Raw genomic sequence first — 19,034 nt, 5'->3', positions numbered from 1 at the left:
AAGCAGAATTTGTTTATTGAAACAAGACACCAGTAGAATTTAGTACAGCCGGGTTGGGGTGTGGAATTGTTCAGTTTGTTAGTAATTCTCTTAATTTGTTCACGGTTAGGGCTTAAATAAATAACTGGTTACTTCTAAAAAAAAAAGGCAAGTATCAGGGATTCCTTTCATTTAACCATTAACAGATTCCAGATTTAATTATTTGAAGTTACCGTAGAATAGTCCCTAATTGATTGGGACTTGTGTTTCAGTTTGATTGTCAGAGAGGTAGACCTTTGCCCCTTCATCACATTCTATATAATTCTTTGAAGTTTGCGTCACATGTAGACAGGATGGTGAAGGCACACTTGCCTTCATTGCTTCGACCTGGAGTACAGGAGTTGGGATATCATGTTGAGATTGTACAGGACATTGAGGCCTCTTCTGGGAGTACTGTGTTCAAATCTGGTCACCTTGTTATACGAAAGATATTATTCAGCTGGAGAATGTTCAGAAAAAGATTTACCAGAATGTTGCCAGGAATGGAGTGTTTGAGTTTGAGGGGGTCCACTGAAGCATATAAGATTGAGAGTGACCTTATAAAGATTTACACAGTCATTAGGGTCTTGATAAGGTGAACCGCAGGCATATCTTCTCTAGGATAAGGGATTGCAAGACTAGACGGCATATTTTTTAAAGGCGAGAGGAGAAAGATTTAAAAAGGACAAAGGGGCAATTTTTCCTTTTTTCAAAAAGAAACAGGTGTGCGTATCCAGAGGAAATGGGTACAGTTAACAATGTTTAAAAGACATTTGGATAAGTACATGAATAAGAAATGCGAGGGATAAGGGCCAATGTCAAGAGTGTGGGATGGAAAAGCACAGCCGGTCAGACAGCATCCGAGGTGCAGGAGAATTGACGTTTCGGGCAAAAGCCCTTCACCAGGGGGGGGGGGGGGGCACAGAGAGAAATACAATAGGTAGATGAAGGTGGAGGAGAAGGTGATAAGTCAGAGAGGAGGGTGGAGCAGATAGATGGGAAAGACAATGGACAGGTCAAGAGGGTGGTGCTAAACTGGAGGCTTGGGACTGGGATAATGTTGGGGGAGGGGATATGGGCCAAGTATCGGCAGGTGAGACTAGTTTATTTTGGGATTATGGTTGGCATGGACTGGCTGGACAGAAGGGTCTGTTTCGTTGCTGTACAACTTGAACGGACCCTTGCTGCCTCTCCTCAATTCATTCTGTTTGTCCAAATTAAAGCAAGTTTATTTTGTCCTTGATAACTGTTTCCAACAACTAACAGAGAATAGGAAGGCTGGTTCCTTGTTCATCCTGCTGTCAGAATGGTATAACAGATTGCTAGTACAGGGCTGACTGGGGAGGACCCACAGTTAAATGCAAGTCAAAACTGAGTAGAGGAGGAAAGTCACTCTGAAAAAGAGAATGATGACTCAGATTGTACAGCAACTTTCATCATTTTACTAGTGTTTAAACAAACTGAGAACCTTTGAAAAATCTATTTTGCAAAGTGCTACAAGATTTGTTCTCCTGTGTGTCCAGATTCTTCCAGACAGTTGTCACACAGAACATAGGACCTCCCACTTCCAAACCTTCCTAACAGACTCAATCTTCAGTTTGTTTTTAAGAATTGGTTAGCTAACAGAAAGCACATTATATAGAGTATTTTTCAGTTGGCAACTATAACTAGTGGAATACCACAACCATTCATAATCTTGGTGATTTGGATGGAGGGACAGAATGAACAATAGCAAGATAGGTAGAAAATTAAACAAGGTAAAGAATCTGCAAAATGATATGGATAGATTAAAGGTAGAGACAAAATTTGGCAGGTGGTGTGTAGTATGGGAGAATATAAACTTGACCACTTTGGCAAGAGGACAAAAGTAGTAAACTGAATGAATGAGAGATATTGCAGAACTGTGCAGTAGCGAGATTGCAGTGTCCTAGTAGATGAATCACAAAACATGTTGGCATGCAGGTTCAGCGAGTGATTAGGAAGACAAATGGAACATTGGTATCTTTGGAGAGGAAAGGAACAAATGAGTACCTAATATTAAGTATTACGTTTGGCTGCAGCTTAGAATATGAGAGAGAATCAAATCAGGAGGAGGACTGTATTCAGATTTTGTCTGGTTTGAAAAACTGATCTAATTCCATTAGCAGCAGCTCACAGAAGGTCCACTTGACTTATTCCTGAGACAAAAGGCTTATAATATACAGAAAAGGTTGAACAGGTTGACCCTATACCCACTAGAGTTAAGGATAAAAAGAAGATTTAATTGAAATGCACAAGATTCTGAAGGAACTCAACAAAGTGGATACTGAAAAAGAGGGAGATAATTCCTCAAGTGGCCACTAGAACTAGGGAGAGTTCAAGAACAAGAACTTTTTTAAAAATAAAAACATAGATGTAGAGGTATTTTTCTCAGGGTTACATCCATTGAATTCTCTACTCCAAAAAAAGTGGAAGCTGGATCACTGAAGTTATTCTCACTGGACTGAGACTTTTGGTGGACAAGCAAGTTTGGGAGGTGGGGAGGTGGGCCATGGTGGGCAGACTGTGAGCAGATCTAGGCACCCACAATTTATGAATTAAAAATTTGTCTTGGGAGGGACAGAGTACAATCTAAGTTACTTCTGATACCTCAGGGTATCAGGGTTAGGTTATGAGGAGAGATTATACAAATGAGGCTTAGAAGGTTAAGGAGTGTCCTCAAAATAAGGTAGATAAACTATTTCCAGTCATTGGAAATTTTAAAATTAGGGATCATCCAAGAAATGGGGACAGGCCATTTGGGAGCAATGCTAGGGCACACTTCTACACACAAAGGGTGGTAGATGTTTGGAACACACTTCCACAAAAACAGTTGTTTATGTTGGATCAATTAATAATATTTCTTTGCTAAACAAAACGTTAAGGAAACAAAGACCTTGGAGTGCAGGTTCATAGTTCCTTGAAAGTGGAGAGCGCTGCAGGTAGATAGGATAGTGAAGGAGATGTTTGGTATGCTTTTCCTTATTGGTCAGAGCAGAGTATAAGAGTTGGGAGGTCACGTTGAGGCTGTACAGGACATTGGTTAGGCCTCTTTTGGAATACTGCTTGCAATTCTGGTCTCCTTCCTATCAGAAGGATGTTGTGAAACCTGAAAGGGTTCAGAAAAGATTTACAAGGATGTTGCCAGGGTTGGAGGATTGGAGCTATAGGGAGCAGTTGAATACGCTAGGGCTGTTTTCCCTGGAGTGTTGGAGGCCTAGGGGTGACCTTATAGAGGTTTATAAAATCACGAGGAGCATGAATGGGTAAATGGACAAGGTCTTTTTCCTGGGGTAGGGAGTCCAGAACTAAAGGTTTAGGGTGAGAGGGGAAACATGAGAGACTTATGGGGCAAGTTTTTCAGAGGGTGGTGCATGTATGGAATGAGTTCCAGAGGAAGTGGTGGAAGCTGGGACAATTACAGCATTTAAAAAAAGCATCTGGATAGGCATATGAATTAGTAGAGTTTAGAGGGATATGGACCAAGTGATGGCAAATGGGACTAAATTAGGTTAGGATATCTGGTTGGCACGGATGCCTTGGACCAAAGGGTTTGTTTCCGTGTTGTACATCTCTATGACTCTATGACAGACACATCACCCACTATCTCTATGACAGCGGAACACATGGAGGGGCCAAATGGCTTACTCCTTTCTCTATGATCAGAAAACTGAGTTGAGACAATCAGATCAAATATATTCAGTGGGGAGCAGGTTTGGACATTCAAATGGCCTACTCTACTTTGAAGACCAGCAGGGCTATATCTAATATACAGCCCTGGTTGTCCTGGGGCATTAAGTCAAGTATACTGCAGGACTGAGGTTGCAGGAGTTGCACGGACTTGTCTTTAAAAGGACATTAGTGATCAAGTTAAACCTTTACTTGAAATTAAATCAGTAAATCTCAAGATCAGTTATTCCAGCCTGCTGACTTCCATATGAAATTTACTAAATTCAAATTTCATAACTTGCTACGGTAGGAATTTAGCAAAGATGCGGGGTAGCGATCTGGACATTTCTTTTATTTTTGCTTCTGTCTTCTGTATGCTAAGATGGCACTAGATAATGGCAACTTTGTACAGTTTTCACTGTTCATGTACTTGAGTACATGACAAATCCAAATCTAAAATGGCAGCTGGGTTAGCCACTAAACAGAACACTGAATACATTAACAGCCTGTCAATTGTACATTTTTCAAACTTATTTTTACCTGATAGTAGAGGTATCACTCGAATCAATTATGCTTCGTTGTTTACTGCTTGGTTGGAGCGATTTATCAGACAGCATGTCTAAACGTTTCAAGAAATCTCCCTTGCATTGTACAAGCTCGGCAGTCAGGTTTTCAAGTTGTCGATGAACATCTCTGTGTTTACACAATTCTATTTCATATGCTAGATGAAGTAATTCAAATCGAGTTTTCTGTTTGAGCAACTGTTTTGCAACCTGGTCCTGCTTGGAGGTGTAGTAGTCTTGACGAGCCATCTGCAGATCAAAATTTCCCTTCACCACAGGCATGTTCAATAGTTGTGCATTCTCCACAATCAAGTCAGGAAGTTGCTTATTAACTAGATGTTCTATTTGGACATTTACAGGAATCAGTTCTCTGGTCAAACTGTTCTTCTTTGCTTTTGTATCATTCAAGGCAATTAACTATGGAGGGAAAAAAAATAGGTTATGTAGCAGGTGTTTGGTACTATGGGAGTTGAATATTAGAGAAATGTGTTAATAAAGCTTTCAGTTTGAAATAAGCATAAAAATGTCAAATTTCATACAATTTCTACTACACAAGAAAGTAATCCATTTATGAACATACTAACATTCAAAATAAAAACAGAAGCACGCAATTCTAATCTTAGAGTCTGCTCTACCATTCAATAAGATAATTGGGGATCTGTTTGTGTTTCAAATTACACATTTCCATCGATTCCCTAACTACAATCTATTCACTGGTCTTTAAAATATTCAAGAACTTCACTCCTCACTCAATTCAGAAACCAATACAGCCTGCTAACCTCAAAATACCCTGGCTGTTGCCTTTTGATGATAAGACAGGAGCAAAACTGGGCCATTCAGACCATTGAGCCAGCTCCACTATTAGATCATGCCTGAGGTTTCTCAATCCCATTCTCTTGCCTTTTCCCTGTAAAGCTTGATCTCCTCACTAACTTATTTCCATCTGAAATGCACCCACTCAATGACTTGGCCTCCACAGCTCTCTGCAGCAAGGAGGTCCACAGATATCACCCTTGGCTGAAGAAATTCCCCCTCATCTCAGTTCTAAAAAGGTTATCCCCTCACTCTGAGGCAGTGTCCCTGGATGGTAGTCTCTCCAATTAGTGGAAACATTTTCTGCACATCCACTCAGTCCTCTCTATATTCTGTAAGGTTCAATCAAATTCCCCCCCTCATTCTTCTAAACTCCACAGGATACAGACCTAGAGTCCTCAACTACTCCTCATGACAAGCCCTTCAGCCCCACTACCATTTTTGTAAACCTTCTCTGGACCCCCACCAAAACTGCTCAATATTCCAAAATGCGGTCTGACCAGAGCATTACACACCCTCAGCAATATATCTCTGCTTGGTTTCTAGGCCTCTTGAAATGAATGCTAACGTTGCATTTGTGTTCCTAACTGCCAACTCAATCTGCACGTTAACACAAGAGTGTCATAAGGTCAGAGAGATGACCAACATTGAAACAGACCTTTCGGTTCAAATCATCCATGCTGACCAGATATTCTAAATTAATCTAGATCCATTTGTCAGCACTTGGCCCTTCCTATTCATAAACCCATCCAGATGCCTTTTGAATGTTGTAATTGTACCAGCCTCCTCTACTTCCTCTGGCAGCTCATTCCATACACATACACAACCCTCTGCTTGAAAAGGTTGCCCCTTAGATTCCTTTTATATCTTTCCCCTCCCACCCTAAACCTCTGGACTCCTCCACCCCAGGGAAAATATCTTGTCTATTTATCTTATCCATGCACCTTATGATTTTATAAACCTCTACAAAGGTCACCCCTTGGCCTCCGACACTCCAGGGAAAACAGCCCCAGCCTCTTCAGGCTCTCACTTCAGCTCAAACTCTCCGGTCCTGAACTAAGACTCCCAAATTCCTGTGGGCTTCAGATATCCAAAGCCTATATTTTGAAAATACTCTGTCTATATTCTTCCTAAAAGTGCAAAATCTCACATTTTTCCAAATTGCATCCCATCTGTCACTTCTTTGCCCACTCTCCTAGCCTGTCCAAGTCCTTCTGCTGTCTCCCTGTTTCCTCAACACTGCCCCTCCAGCTTTGTCATCTGCAATTAGCAACCATGCCTTTGGTTCCCTTGTCCAGATCATTAACCTATAACATGAACAGTTGTGCTCCCAATAGACCTCTGCAGAACTCCACTAGTCACTGGCTGCCATCCTGAAAAAGACCCCTTTATCCCAGTCTCTGCCTTCTGCCAGTCAGCCATCCTTTATCCAACTCAGTACCTTATCCTAACGCCATGGGTTATCTTATTTCGCAACCCCTGTCCGACAACTTGCCAAAAGGCCTTCTAGAAATCCAAATAGATCACCTCATTTTCCATCAGCCCAATGTTCACTCTTGCCTTAGTCTAACTTTTCAGATATCTAAAAAAACTCTTGCAATCTTTTATATTACTAGCTAGTTTACTTGTATTTCATCTTCTACCTCCATCATTTTTTAATTGCCCTTCACTGGTTTTTAAAAGCATCCCACCAATCTTCAATCTCATGGTTTACCTAGCTCTTTCACTTCTCTCTCTGGGCTCTACCATTTATCCGCTCACCTCTATTCCCCTGCTTCCAGAATAAATATTTTTTTCCTACCTGCTAACAGCACTGAAGAGGAATCACTGGACTCAAATTGTTAACTCTGCTTTCTTCCCACAGATGCTGCCAGACCTGGTGAGCTCCTCCACAAATTCCTAACTTTGTTCCAAGGCTTGAACCAGTTTTCTTTTGTGTCTCGAGTTCCGGTATTTGCATATGAAACATTTGCTTCTAGCTAACATAATAAGTTCAATTGATTCTCTTAAAATTTGATAAATTAGCATTTAACATACTCAAAAGGTAGGAGAGAGAGGGTGGTGGTGGAGGGTTGTTTTTCAGATTGGAGGCCTGTGACCAGTGGAGTGCCACAAGGATCAGTGCTGGGTCCACTACTTTTTGTCATTTACATAAATGATTTGGATGTGAGCAAAAAAGAGGTATAGTTAGTAAGTTTGCAGATGACACCAAAATTGGAGGTGTAGTGGACAGCGAAGGGGGTTACCTCAGATTACAACAAGATCTTGGTCAAATGGGCCAATGGGCTGAGAAGTGGCAGAGAAAGGAGAGGTGCTGCACTTTGGCAAAGCAAATCTTAGCAGGACTCATACACTTAATGGTAAGGTCCTTTGGAGTGTTGCTGAACAAAGAGACAGGTTCATAGTGCAGGAGTGCAGGTTCATAGCTCCTTGAATGTGGAGTCGCAGGTGGATAGGATAATGAAGGCGGCGTTCGGTATGCTTTCCTTTATTGGTCAGAGTATTGAGTACAGGAGTTGGGAGGTCATGTTGTGGCTGTACAGGACATTGGTTAGGCAACTGTTGGAATATTGCGTGCAATTCTGGTCTCTTTCCTATCGGAAAGAATTTGTGAAACTTGAAAGGGCTCAGAAAAAGATTTACAAGAACTTTGCCAGGGTTAGAGGATTTGAACTACAGGGAGAGGCTGAACAGGCTGGGGCTGTTTCCCCTGGAGCATCAGGAGCTGAGGGGTGACCTTATAGGAGGTTTACAAAATCATGTGGTTGCTGAACAAAGAGACTTTGGAGTGCAGGTTCATAGCTCCTTGAATGTGGAGTCGCAGGTAGATAGGATAATGAAGGCGGCGTTCGGTATGCTTTCCTTTATTGGTCAGAGTATTGAGTACAGGAGTTGGGAGGTCATGTTGTGGCTGTACAGAAGATTGGTTAGGCAACTGTTGGAATATTGCGTGCAATTCTGGTCTCTTTCCTATCGGAAAGAATTTGTGAAACTTGTAAATCTTTTTCTGAGCCCTTTCAAGAACTTTGCCAGGGTTGGAGGATTTGAACTACAGGGAGAGGCTGAACAGGCTGGGGCTGTTTCCCCTGGGAGCATCAGGAGCTGAGGAGTGACCTTATAGGAGGTTTACAAAATCATGTGGTGCATGGAAAGGATAAATAGACAAAGTCTTTTCCCTGGGGTGCAGGAGTCCAGAACTAGAGGGCATAGGTTAGGGTGAGAGGGGAAAGATATAAGAGAGACCTAAGAGGCAACTTTATAACTAGAGGATGGTACGTGTATGGAATGAGCTGACAGAAGTAGTGGATTTTGCACATGTGGGTAGTCGACTATAGCCGAAGTTCCTAGCCTTTGCACCAGGAATAACATTAACACGGTGGCACAGTGGTTAGCACTGCTGCCTCACAGCGCCAGAGACCCGGGTTCAATTCCCACCTCAGGCGACTGACTGTGTGGAGTTCTCCCCGTGTCTGCGTGGGTTTCCTCCGGGTGCTTCGGTTTCCTCCCACAGTCCAAAAATGTGCAGGTCAGGTGAATTGGCCATGCTAAATTGCCCATAGTGTTAGGTAGGAGGTAAATGTATGGGTGGGTTGCGCTTCGGCGGGTCGGTGTGGACTTGTTGGGCCGAAGGGCCTGTTTCAACACTAAGTAATCTAATCTAATAACCTACTAAACATGGCAACTGAGTGTAATCAGAACAGCTTTTTAGATTTTGTAGAAAATAGTTGGACTGTTCCTAGAAAGTACCATTCATGTAATCACTCCATACCTCTCCACACGCCACCAACCTTCATGTTATCAACACACTTACTAACCCAGTCTTATATATTAAAAACCTCACAGAGCACAGGTCCCAAAACAGATCCCTGCAGAACACGACGGGTCACCGAGCTCCAAGCTGAATACTTTCCATCGACTACCACCCTCTCTATCTATGGGCAAGCCAATTCTGTATCCAGACAGCCAAATTTCCATGTATTCTATGCCTCCTTACTTTTTGATTATAATGTTCCTCATGGTAGGTTCAAATGCATTGCTAAAATCCAAATACACCACATCCACCGCTCTATCTTCAATGCATTTTGTCACATCCTCAAAGAATTCAAAAAGGCTCGAGAGGCATGACGACCATCTCTAATCAAACTACATGTTTCCAAATAATCATAAACCCTGTCTCTGAGTCCTCATCAATAATTTGCCCACCACAGATGCAAGACTGCAATTCCCAGGGTAGATCCCTATTCCCTTTCTTGAACACGTTAAGAACATTTGCCACCCTCCAATCATCTGGTACTACTCTAGTGGACAGGGAGGATGCAAACATCATATCGCCCCATTCCTGCCTCAGTCGAAACAGAATGCTCAGACACAGTAGTTTCACCTCCTTCATCTTTATTCTGGGCTCTGGAGAGGGAGAAAGAACAATCGCCTATGTGCACAGAGACTAGAGTTCTCAGTCTTCTCTCAAACAGTTTCTTAGTTAATGTAGTCATTTGCAGGGTGGAGCATCCAGATAAGGCAACATACATATTGATTGGGTGACCATTACAATCAGAATGTCAATAGTAAAGATGAAGGCATCTGCTATTACACAATTAATGTCCTTAACCTTGTAGAGTGGCTTCACATAATGAACACTTTTCATCTTGTTAACTGACTTTACATACTGAATGCTCTTTCACCTCATGAACCCACTAGCCTTGCCTCCAGCACCTCATTGTTCACCGCAAGCCCTTATCTGATCAGATCAGAGTCATGCTAGCTGAACTTTGTTTCATAAAACTGAACTCTTTCCCTATCTGCTCATATCCTATACACATTCTCAAAGGCACAGCAATCTGTTCCCCAGATTCCCGTAGTAACCTTGGGTATATCCCATCTGGTCCAGGGGACTTACCTATCCTTATGCTTTCCAAAGTTTCCAGTGCATCTTCCTTCTTAACATCAACCTGTTCAAGCATATCAGCCAGTTTCATGCTGTCCTCACAAGCGACAAGTTCCCTCTCACTAGTGGATACTGAAGCAAAGTATTCATTAAATAATTCCCCTACCTCCTGGGACAAGTTCCTTCCACTGTCCAGGATTAGCCATACCCTCACTCTCGCCACCCTCCTATGCCTACATAAGTATAGAACGGCTCAGGGTTTTCCTTAATCCTACCCGCCAAAGCTTTCTCATGCCCCTTTCTAGCTCTAAGTCCATTCTGGAGTTCCTTCCTGGCTAGGTCTATTTGACCTTTGTTTCCACAACCTTGAGCAATCTTCCTTCTTCCTCTTGAAGAAATGTTCTACATCTCATCATCCAAGGTTCCTTCACCCTACCATCCCTTCCTTGCCTCACTCACAGCAAGTGCTCCCTAAACAAGCTCCACATTTCGGTCATGCATTTTCCTGAGAATCTGTTCCCAATTTATGCTCCACAGTTCCTACCTAATAGCATTGTAATTCCCCCTCCCCCAATTTCCCACACCTTCTGCTCCTATCCCTCCCCATGAGGATAGTAAAGGTCAGGGAGTTGTGATCACTATAATTATAGATTTTTCTCTGCAGATTTTCTCCAGGTCGGTTGAGGTTCTGCTGCGCAAACCTCTTATAGACAGGCACCTTTCAGAGAGCTCTTGACATATTAAGTCAGGAATCCTTCCTTGACATCTGACAAAAACTGCTCCATCCAAAATATTTGAATTATGGAGGTCCCAATTAATATTAGGAGGTTGAAGTCACCCAATGTCAACAATCCTGTTACTTCTGCACCTTTCCAAAATGACCTCCTCAATGACCTCCCTTTCTGCAGCTGTGATACTATCCATGATTAGCAATGCTACTCCCCCACCTCTTTTACCTACCTCCTTAATCCTTTTTTAACATCTAAACCCTGGAACATCCAACAACCATTCCTGCCAGTGATATTCATTTAAGCAGAGAGGTTGCTAACTCCAGACAGAAACTCTACAGCTCAACCAGAAACTAAAGTTTAGAACTGTCTGTTCTTTTGTCTATTAAGGTTAGAATCAAAAGAAAAAAAAAGCGTTTTCATGCCAACCACCAATCCCACCAGAATGAGACAGGTACCAAGAAAACAAGATATAGGATCTCAAAGCTAACTACAGCAAAAGCCCAACTGGTTTACTGAATTTTTTGGGGGGTTAGTCTTTTTCTTTTCCTCTCTGGTTGGGGACATCAGCATCACTGGCATTTATCACCCATCTGCAATTACCAAGATGTTGGTGGTGAGCTGCCTTCTTGAACTGCTGCAGTCTATTTAGCATAGCTGAGTTCAGAGATTTGGCATTCTGGGATTTTGACCAAGCAAACACTGAAGGGATGGCATATATTTCCAAGTCAGGAGAAAAGGTGTCTTGGAGAGCAACTTGTGGTGTTTCCACCTGCCTGCTATCTTGTTCATCTGGATGGTACGGTCATGGGTTTGGAAGCTACTGTCTAGGGAACCTTAGGTGAATTTCTGCAATGGATTTTGTGGATAATATACATTGATGCTACTGACCGACGATGGTGGGAATTTTTGTGGATTTGGTGCCCATCAAGTAGATTGCAAAGACCCAAATGGTTTACTGAAATTGTTTGGATTAGTCTCAAATGGATTGCTTTATTCTCTCTCTGCCAAGCTGAGTGCTGTGCATCCAAGTGAAGAGTATTCCATCACACTTCTGATGACTGTCTTGTAGATGGTGGACAGACACGCGAGTCACTTACCATAGCATTCCTAGTCTCTGACCTACTCTTCTATCCGTATCAATGATATTTAACAACTATGTTAGGAGATAACTTATACACCAAAAAAATATTGAGGGAAACCAGTGAAAATAATCAACATAGTTCACAGAAGAGTTTCAGAAAACTCAAGGGAACTAAATCTGATAAAAGAACTTTTGTTCACATCCTTTCATGTATGAGTATCACCTCGAGAAGATAGTGCAACACATTTGTGAATCACTAGTTCCTGTTGTCGGCCCGTTCCTGCCTCAATCAAAGCAAAACGCTCAGAGACACAGTATGGTTTCACCTCCATCTTTATTCCAGGCCCTGGAGTGAGAGGACGATCATCCATGTGCATAGAGACTAGAGTTCTGTCTTCTCTCAAACCAGTTTCTTAATGATTTATAGTCATTTGCCAGGAGGAGCATCCAGATAAGACAACATACATTGTAATGGTCACCCAATTAATATCAGCAAGAGTCAATAGTAAAAATTAAGGCATCTGCAATTACACAATAAATGTCCTTAACCTTGTTAACTAGCTTCACATAATGAACACTTTTCAACTGGTTAACTGACTTTACATACCGAATGCTTCTTCATCTTGTTAAAAGGCTTTACATAATGAATGTTTTCTCACCTCGTCAGCCCACTTCCCTTGCCTCCAGCACCTTCTTGTTCACTGCAAGCCCTTATCTGATCTGAGTCATGCTAGCTGAATCTTTTTGTTTCATAAAACTCAAAAGTGAACTCTTTCCCTACCTGCTCAAACCCTATACACATTCTCACTGTGATGTAACAACACCCATAGCATTGACCAGAAGGCCTGATGTCTACAGAAACAGTAACATAGAAGCAGAAGATGCTGGTCATGATTTTCCAAAGCTCCCTAAACAAGACAACCGCAGGAGATTGGAAGTTGGCAAATCTAATACTGCTATTCCAGAAAACGTAAACAGTAGTGCAGGCCAGTTCTTAACTGGGTTTTTTTTTAAATTTCACTCTGACAACAGACTGATGGATAATAAGTACCAGTCCAGCAAATTACTTCCAAAAGTATTTTTTAATTAAAAGAACCTTGCCAATATCCTTCAGCCTCTTACGTTTCAGTGAAGTAATCTCACACTCCAGTGAATATAGATAGACACAAGAAAGCAGGAGTATTTGCAATACAGGGACAATGAGGGTAATGGGTCAATTAGGACTAAAGAGGAGGAGAGAATTTCTTCAGTCAAAGAAATGCAAATCTTTAGATTTCAGTATCCTGAACGGTCTCCCCCCCAATATATTTAAGTGAGAGGCATAGGTTTTTGCTAACTCAGACAAAGGAATAAGGAAAAAAAAAGGGTGCAGGCAGGAAAATGGAGTTGAAAATGGAGATCAGCATATCAAATAGCAAAGAAGCTTCAGTGAATATAAATTATGAGCTGAAGTAGCTCAATGAAAATTGATTATGGATATGACAGAACAAGGAGTTTAAAATACCAAAACTGAACAAGTAACAAGATCACACAAAAATAAACAAATAGTAGCATTTTGCGTTGTAAATGAAGCATAGCAAGAATGCGATCACCAATTTGCAAGAAACAGGTCAGAGTTGAGTACAAAAAAAAGGTAGCAAGATAAGTATGTGTAAAAATAAAAACTTATGTTTACCTCACATTTAAAATGCTTTGCAAAAGAAACTGTATCCCTTGACACTCTCCCTAAAACATTCAATTCAGGCAATCTCACTAACACCCCTACTTTGGTCTAAGCAATGATAGAGCAACATAGAAGTTATGGCAGAGGAGGAGGCAATTCAGTCGATATTTGCCCGGAGTTTCATAGAACATAGAAGAGGCCCTTCGGCCCACGATGTTGTGCCGAACATTTGTCCTAGCCTAAGCACCTATCCCTGTACCTATCCAATTGCCGCTTAAAGGTCACCAATGATTCGGACTCTGCCACTCCCACAGGTAGCGCATTCCACGCACCCACCACTCTCTGGGTAAAGAACCTACCCCTGACATCCCCCCATACCTTCCACCCTTCACCTTAAATTTATAACTAAACCTGCTTTTGTATTGTATTCAATTAAAAAACATAGTATCCTTGATCTCATTAAGGGCCTTCTCAACATGCCTGGTGACTTTCATAAGTGTGTATATGCATCCATGGGTCTCTAACCCTTCATCCCCTTTAAAACTGTACCAATTGGATCTAATTATCTCATTCAATCAACAAATCATGTCACATATACCGCAATACCAGCCTCTAAGTCATTCCTGATCACTTCTTTCCAGTCTGATAAAACAATTATTTTGCAATCTTCAAATGCATGTTTCCAATTTCCTTACTCTCCACGGGCCTTAAATTGGACTTCTTCAAACATGTTTTGGTGAGGAAAAAGCCAGAAAGCCTAACTAAAATTATTTTGCAGTAGTACACACAATGTCATAAGAGTCTTGATAAATATTCTATCAAACATTTCACAAAATGGCAAAAGGTGAGAAATCCCATCAGAAACAAATTTCCAGAACATTTCCAACCCCCACCCCCCCCCAACAATGCATTATTACGTGGGATGCAGGTTTCATAAACATCTCCAACAATTGTTGCTCATCCCCAATTGTCCTCAAACTGAATAGCTTGCTAGGCTACTTCAGCAGTAATCACAGTTATGCCTCAAGTCACATGTATGCCAGACCAGGTAAGGATTGGGAGATTTCCTTCCCTAAAAAGGACATTAACAATACAGATGATTTTTTACAATTAGTGCTTTCATGGTCAGCATTTCTGAAATTCTTTCAATTTTCTTTACTAACAAAGCAAATTCCATCAGCTGCTGCGCTGGGATTTAAACCAGAGCTTCCCAGAGGCTTAGCTTGGGGCTTTGAGTTGCTTGACATTATGACTGGAAAAATATCTCCCCCTTGTCCAGTGCAGGTCCAAATCCTAGCATTTTTCTTTTAAAGTTTAGAAGCTGGAGAAATTTGAAATACAAAAAAAAACTGGCAACAATAAATTCTGAAGCTGCCAGATTGTGGTAAACCTCCAATTCATTCAATAATGTCCTCTTGGAAAGGAAATCCACCACCCTTACCTTGGTCTAGGTGTCATGGTTCCAGTGTTAAATGCCTTATGAAGCAGCCAGCTATATTTTGTTTAAGTGAAACAGAGAAAGATTTGGGCAGACACAAGCCTTCAAATTAAGCAAAAGACCATAAAAAAAAACAAGATTTTTATTACTCAAGAACTAGCTTACCTTTCTGTTTCGCATCAAGGAGATTAGTTGCTCCATATGCTGCAGTCTAGCCTTGGTGCTCTGTTCTTTTGCTTTTGCTAAAATTAACCGTTGCTGACCACTGTTGTATGCTGCTTGAATTCTAGCCATTTGTTGTTGATAATCTGTGCGTACCTCACTGCACTCTCCTTGTAAGGATTGAGAGGTTATGTCTACCAGCTGAAACTTTTTTATGTCGGAGCTCTCAACTAGCTCAGTTATGCCTTTAAAAAGCTGTTTCTTTGTATATTCAGTAAGAGCTGCTGTGCATTGCTCTTCCTGCTGCAGATAGTTATCCAGTGAAAGCTGAGACAGAAATATGGTCTTAGGCACAGGTCGCCTTTCTGATCCAGTAGTTGAATATATGGCAGTAAGCTGCTGAACTTCTTCAAATACCTTTGACAGAGTAAAATTAAATTTAGCATTTTCAGCAACCAACTGTTCTTGTGTCTCTCTCAACAACTTGGCACATTCTTCCTCCTCATCTCTTAATCTCACTGGCATATGATGTATTCCCGAAGCCATTAACTGCTGCTTATTCCGTCGCTGGACCTTAAGATTACGAATCAGCTGTAGCGCCTTGACCTCCTCTTCCAACTTCTCAACTGTCATTTCTGGCAGGTTGCTGTGTCTTGACTCTGCACCCTTAGGGCAGGTTGCCAAGACCTTATCCAAGTCTTTCTGGCTCAGATAATTTTTTGGTCCAAGGATTTGTAACTCAGTCAACTCTTCTGCAGTCAATACATGATGTTCATTTATACTATGACAGAACCATTCGATCAATTTCTTTTCATCTCCAATATCAAACCACCAATCAAAATTCTCTCCATTCAGTTGACTGGCTTTAGGATAAGCAATTCTCCTTAAAGTCTCTACAAATATTTTCCCACCACTCATAGTGGTTAGTGTATTACCATCTGTTCTGGGGTCTGAATGAATGGAGTTTTAAAATATCCAACTGCAAAGTGGTATGCTGTATGTCTGCATTAATCCCAAGCAGAAACATTGCATTAACAAAAATAACTAACATTTCTAAAATCAGAACAAAATCAGATTAAAAAAGGGACAAAAGTTCAAAGAAATTCATATCTTCAGTGACAATGTTTCCTTTAACAAGGAAAAACATTTGTCAATGCTTGAAATAACAGTTAAAAGAAATTACATTTTCTCAAAGACAAGACAATGCATTCCAAAGATTTAGATTAGAAGTATTGTCTTTTTTTCATGTTAGGATGAATGAATTTTTCACTGATTGCTGAAATGCTACTTGGAAAGGGAAGCAGTTCACCTGGGCAAGGCAGACACAAGTAGCATTAACGCAAGAAGTTGTAAGGTTTTAAGAAAGTTGAGGGAATACAATAAATTTAAGTGACTTTTACAGCACATATATGTAAATACACATAACAACATGTTGAATGAAGTTGATGAACTGCAGTCTCAGATTGTATCATAATGTTATGATATACCTGGTTAAAGAAAAAGACAGCACTCAGTACTAAACTTTGCAGAATATAGCATGCTGTCAAAAGGTAGGGAAAAAGAGGAAGAAGGTCCTACTGTATAATTTATTACAAATGACATGATTAAGCTGGGGAAAGAGAGAGAGAAAATATTAAAGGCAGAATCTATTTATAGTTAAAATCAGATACTGGAAAAATCCATCAGGTCTGGCAGCAACTGTGGAGAGAGACACAGAGCTAACACCATGAGTCCAAGGCATCAGAAGAAAAATGATCATCCTTCTGGGCATTTTCTAATGACGAGACAGATGCAAATTCACAAGGAAACTACTGAAAAGTGCAAAATAATATTTATAGAAGAGGGGGGATATTATTTACCCTAATACAGACTTTGATAGTAATGTAAAACAAAGCTGTAGATGCTAGAAATCAGAAAATCATTGAACAAACTGAGTAGGTCTGACAGTGTCTGTGAAGAGAAAGCAGAGTTACTATTTCAACTCCAATGACCTTTCTTCAGCAGAGTCTTTGATAGTCTAAGAGTGGATGTTTGATGGCTTTGTACGTGGTTGTAAACAATTTTGTTCAGGAGAAAATTCCTCATCAATATTCTATTCCAACTAGGAAAGAGACATTTATGCCAAAGTCATTGGAAAAAGGAAGTAATCAAAATACTGAATGAGCTACATAAATTGTTAAAATGATGTGAGTCTTTAAAGTTAATAAGTGACTGGAACCGGATGAGATGCACTGGGCAATGATGATGTGGAGGTGCCAGTGTTGAACTGGGGTGGATAAATTAAGCCACAACACCAGGTTTAATCCAACAGCCACCTGACAAAGGAGCAGCACTCTGAAAGCTTGTACTTTCAAATAAACACGTTGGACTATAACCTGATATTGAGAATTTTTTGACTTTGTTCACTGGGTAATGAGGGATGAAAAAATGTCAATAATCTTCCATGCTTGCTCAGGTGCTCAAAAGACAATTGGAGAACTTAAATGCTATGCATAGCTATTGTAGACAGTAGAAGAGCTTGAGTTAGTGAATAGAATCTTAAGATTTCTAATTAGCAGCAATAATGACAAATGCAAGGTGTCATGATGAATTTTGATAGGAACTATAATTTGGCTTCCATTGGAGTGATGTACAATTCTGCCCCTCATGCATGATGTGAAGACACTGGAGACACTGCAGAGATGATCCAAGAGAATGATTTTCAGGATGACGAACTTCAGCAAGGTGAACAGATTAGTGATGGGTGAAAGTGAGGACTGCAGATGCTGGAGATTAGAGTTGAGAATGTGGTGCTGGAAAAGCACAGCAGGTCAGGCAGCATCAAAGAAGCAGGAAAATCGACATTATGGGCAAAAGCCTTACATCAGGATGGGAGCAGTCATTTGCTAGTACAGTGTTGCTGCAAAAAAAATTGAAGCTTTTATGTCCTTATACTCACTGGTCATATTTCACAATTACCAAATCAAAGGGAAAAACTGCGTGAGGATTAGATTAGATTTAGATTCCCTACAGTGTGGAAACAGGCTCTTCGGCCCAACCAGTCCACACTGACTCTCCTAAGAGCAACCCACCCAGATCCATTTCCCTCTAACTAATGAACCCAACACTATGGGCAATTTAGCATGGCCAATTCAGCTGACCTGTACATCTTTGGACTGTGGGAGGAAACCGAAGCACCCGGAGGAAACCCACACAGACAGTTGCCAGAGGCTGGAATCAAACCTGGTGCTGTGATGCAGCAGTGTTAACCACTGAGCCCAGCAAGTGGATTAACAAAAACCTGCAAAAAGTCCTTCTAAGCATTTTTTTTTTTACATAATGCATTTACAGGGTGCAGGAATTGCTGGCAAGTCCAGTATTTATTGCCTATCTCTAATTGCCCAGAGTTGATGCAGCAGGAGATGTTGGTTCAAATCCTACCTACTCGAGAGGTAATAACATCTCAAATATACCTAGAGTAAGGCTCAGTAAAGCAGTGAAAAGGACATTAGTGAATCAGATAGTTTTTTTTAACCTCCGACTATGGTTTAGTGATTAGACTCTTAATATTTTAGTTTTTTTGGGTAGCGATTTTCTTTGAGGGAGTAATGAATGAGATGAGATTTTCTGATGGGAGACTCCCAAAACTGGGAGAATTCCGGGCGTAGTAAAACTGCTCCAGTTCTTGAAAACACCAAAGAGAGGGAGGTAGATTCTGGATTAGTGGTGCTGGACGAGCACAGCAGTTCAGGCGGCATTCAAGGAGCTTCGAAATCGATGTTTCGGGCAAAAGCCCTTCATCAGGAATAAAGGCAGACAGCCAGAAGCATGGAGAGATAAGGTAGAGGAGGGTGGGGGTGGGGAGAAAGCAGCATAGAGTACAATAGGTGAGTGGGGGAGGGGATGAAGGTGATAGGTCAGGGGAGGAGAGGGTGAGTGGATAGGTGGAAAAGGAGATAGGCAGGTAGGGACAAGTCCAGACAAGTCATGGGGACAGTGCTGAGCTGGAAGTTT

At 41.2% G+C, this 19,034-nt stretch overlaps 1 protein-coding gene across 1 annotated transcript in view; it reads right to left on the bottom strand.

Moving 5' to 3' along the window:
• Positions 1–19,034, bottom strand: part of haus3 (HAUS augmin-like complex, subunit 3) — a 31,265-nt gene that overhangs the window by 10,720 nt on the left and 1,511 nt on the right. The window contains exons 2-3 of the mRNA XM_043704166.1: positions 15,045–16,043; positions 4,246–4,685 (exon numbers count right to left, since the gene is read on the bottom strand). Coding sequence (XP_043560101.1) covers positions 4,246–4,685; positions 15,045–15,959 — 1,355 coding nt within the window. The 5' untranslated portion in view covers positions 15,960–16,043. The remainder of the gene's footprint in view (positions 1–4,245; positions 4,686–15,044; positions 16,044–19,034) is intronic.

Source organism: Chiloscyllium plagiosum, chromosome 2 (genome assembly GCF_004010195.1).
Source record: "Chiloscyllium plagiosum isolate BGI_BamShark_2017 chromosome 2, ASM401019v2, whole genome shotgun sequence".
Taxonomy (NCBI): Eukaryota; Metazoa; Chordata; class Chondrichthyes; order Orectolobiformes; family Hemiscylliidae; genus Chiloscyllium; species Chiloscyllium plagiosum.
Note: the sequence above shows the minus strand (reverse complement) of the source record. Positions and strands in the feature narration are given on the sequence as shown.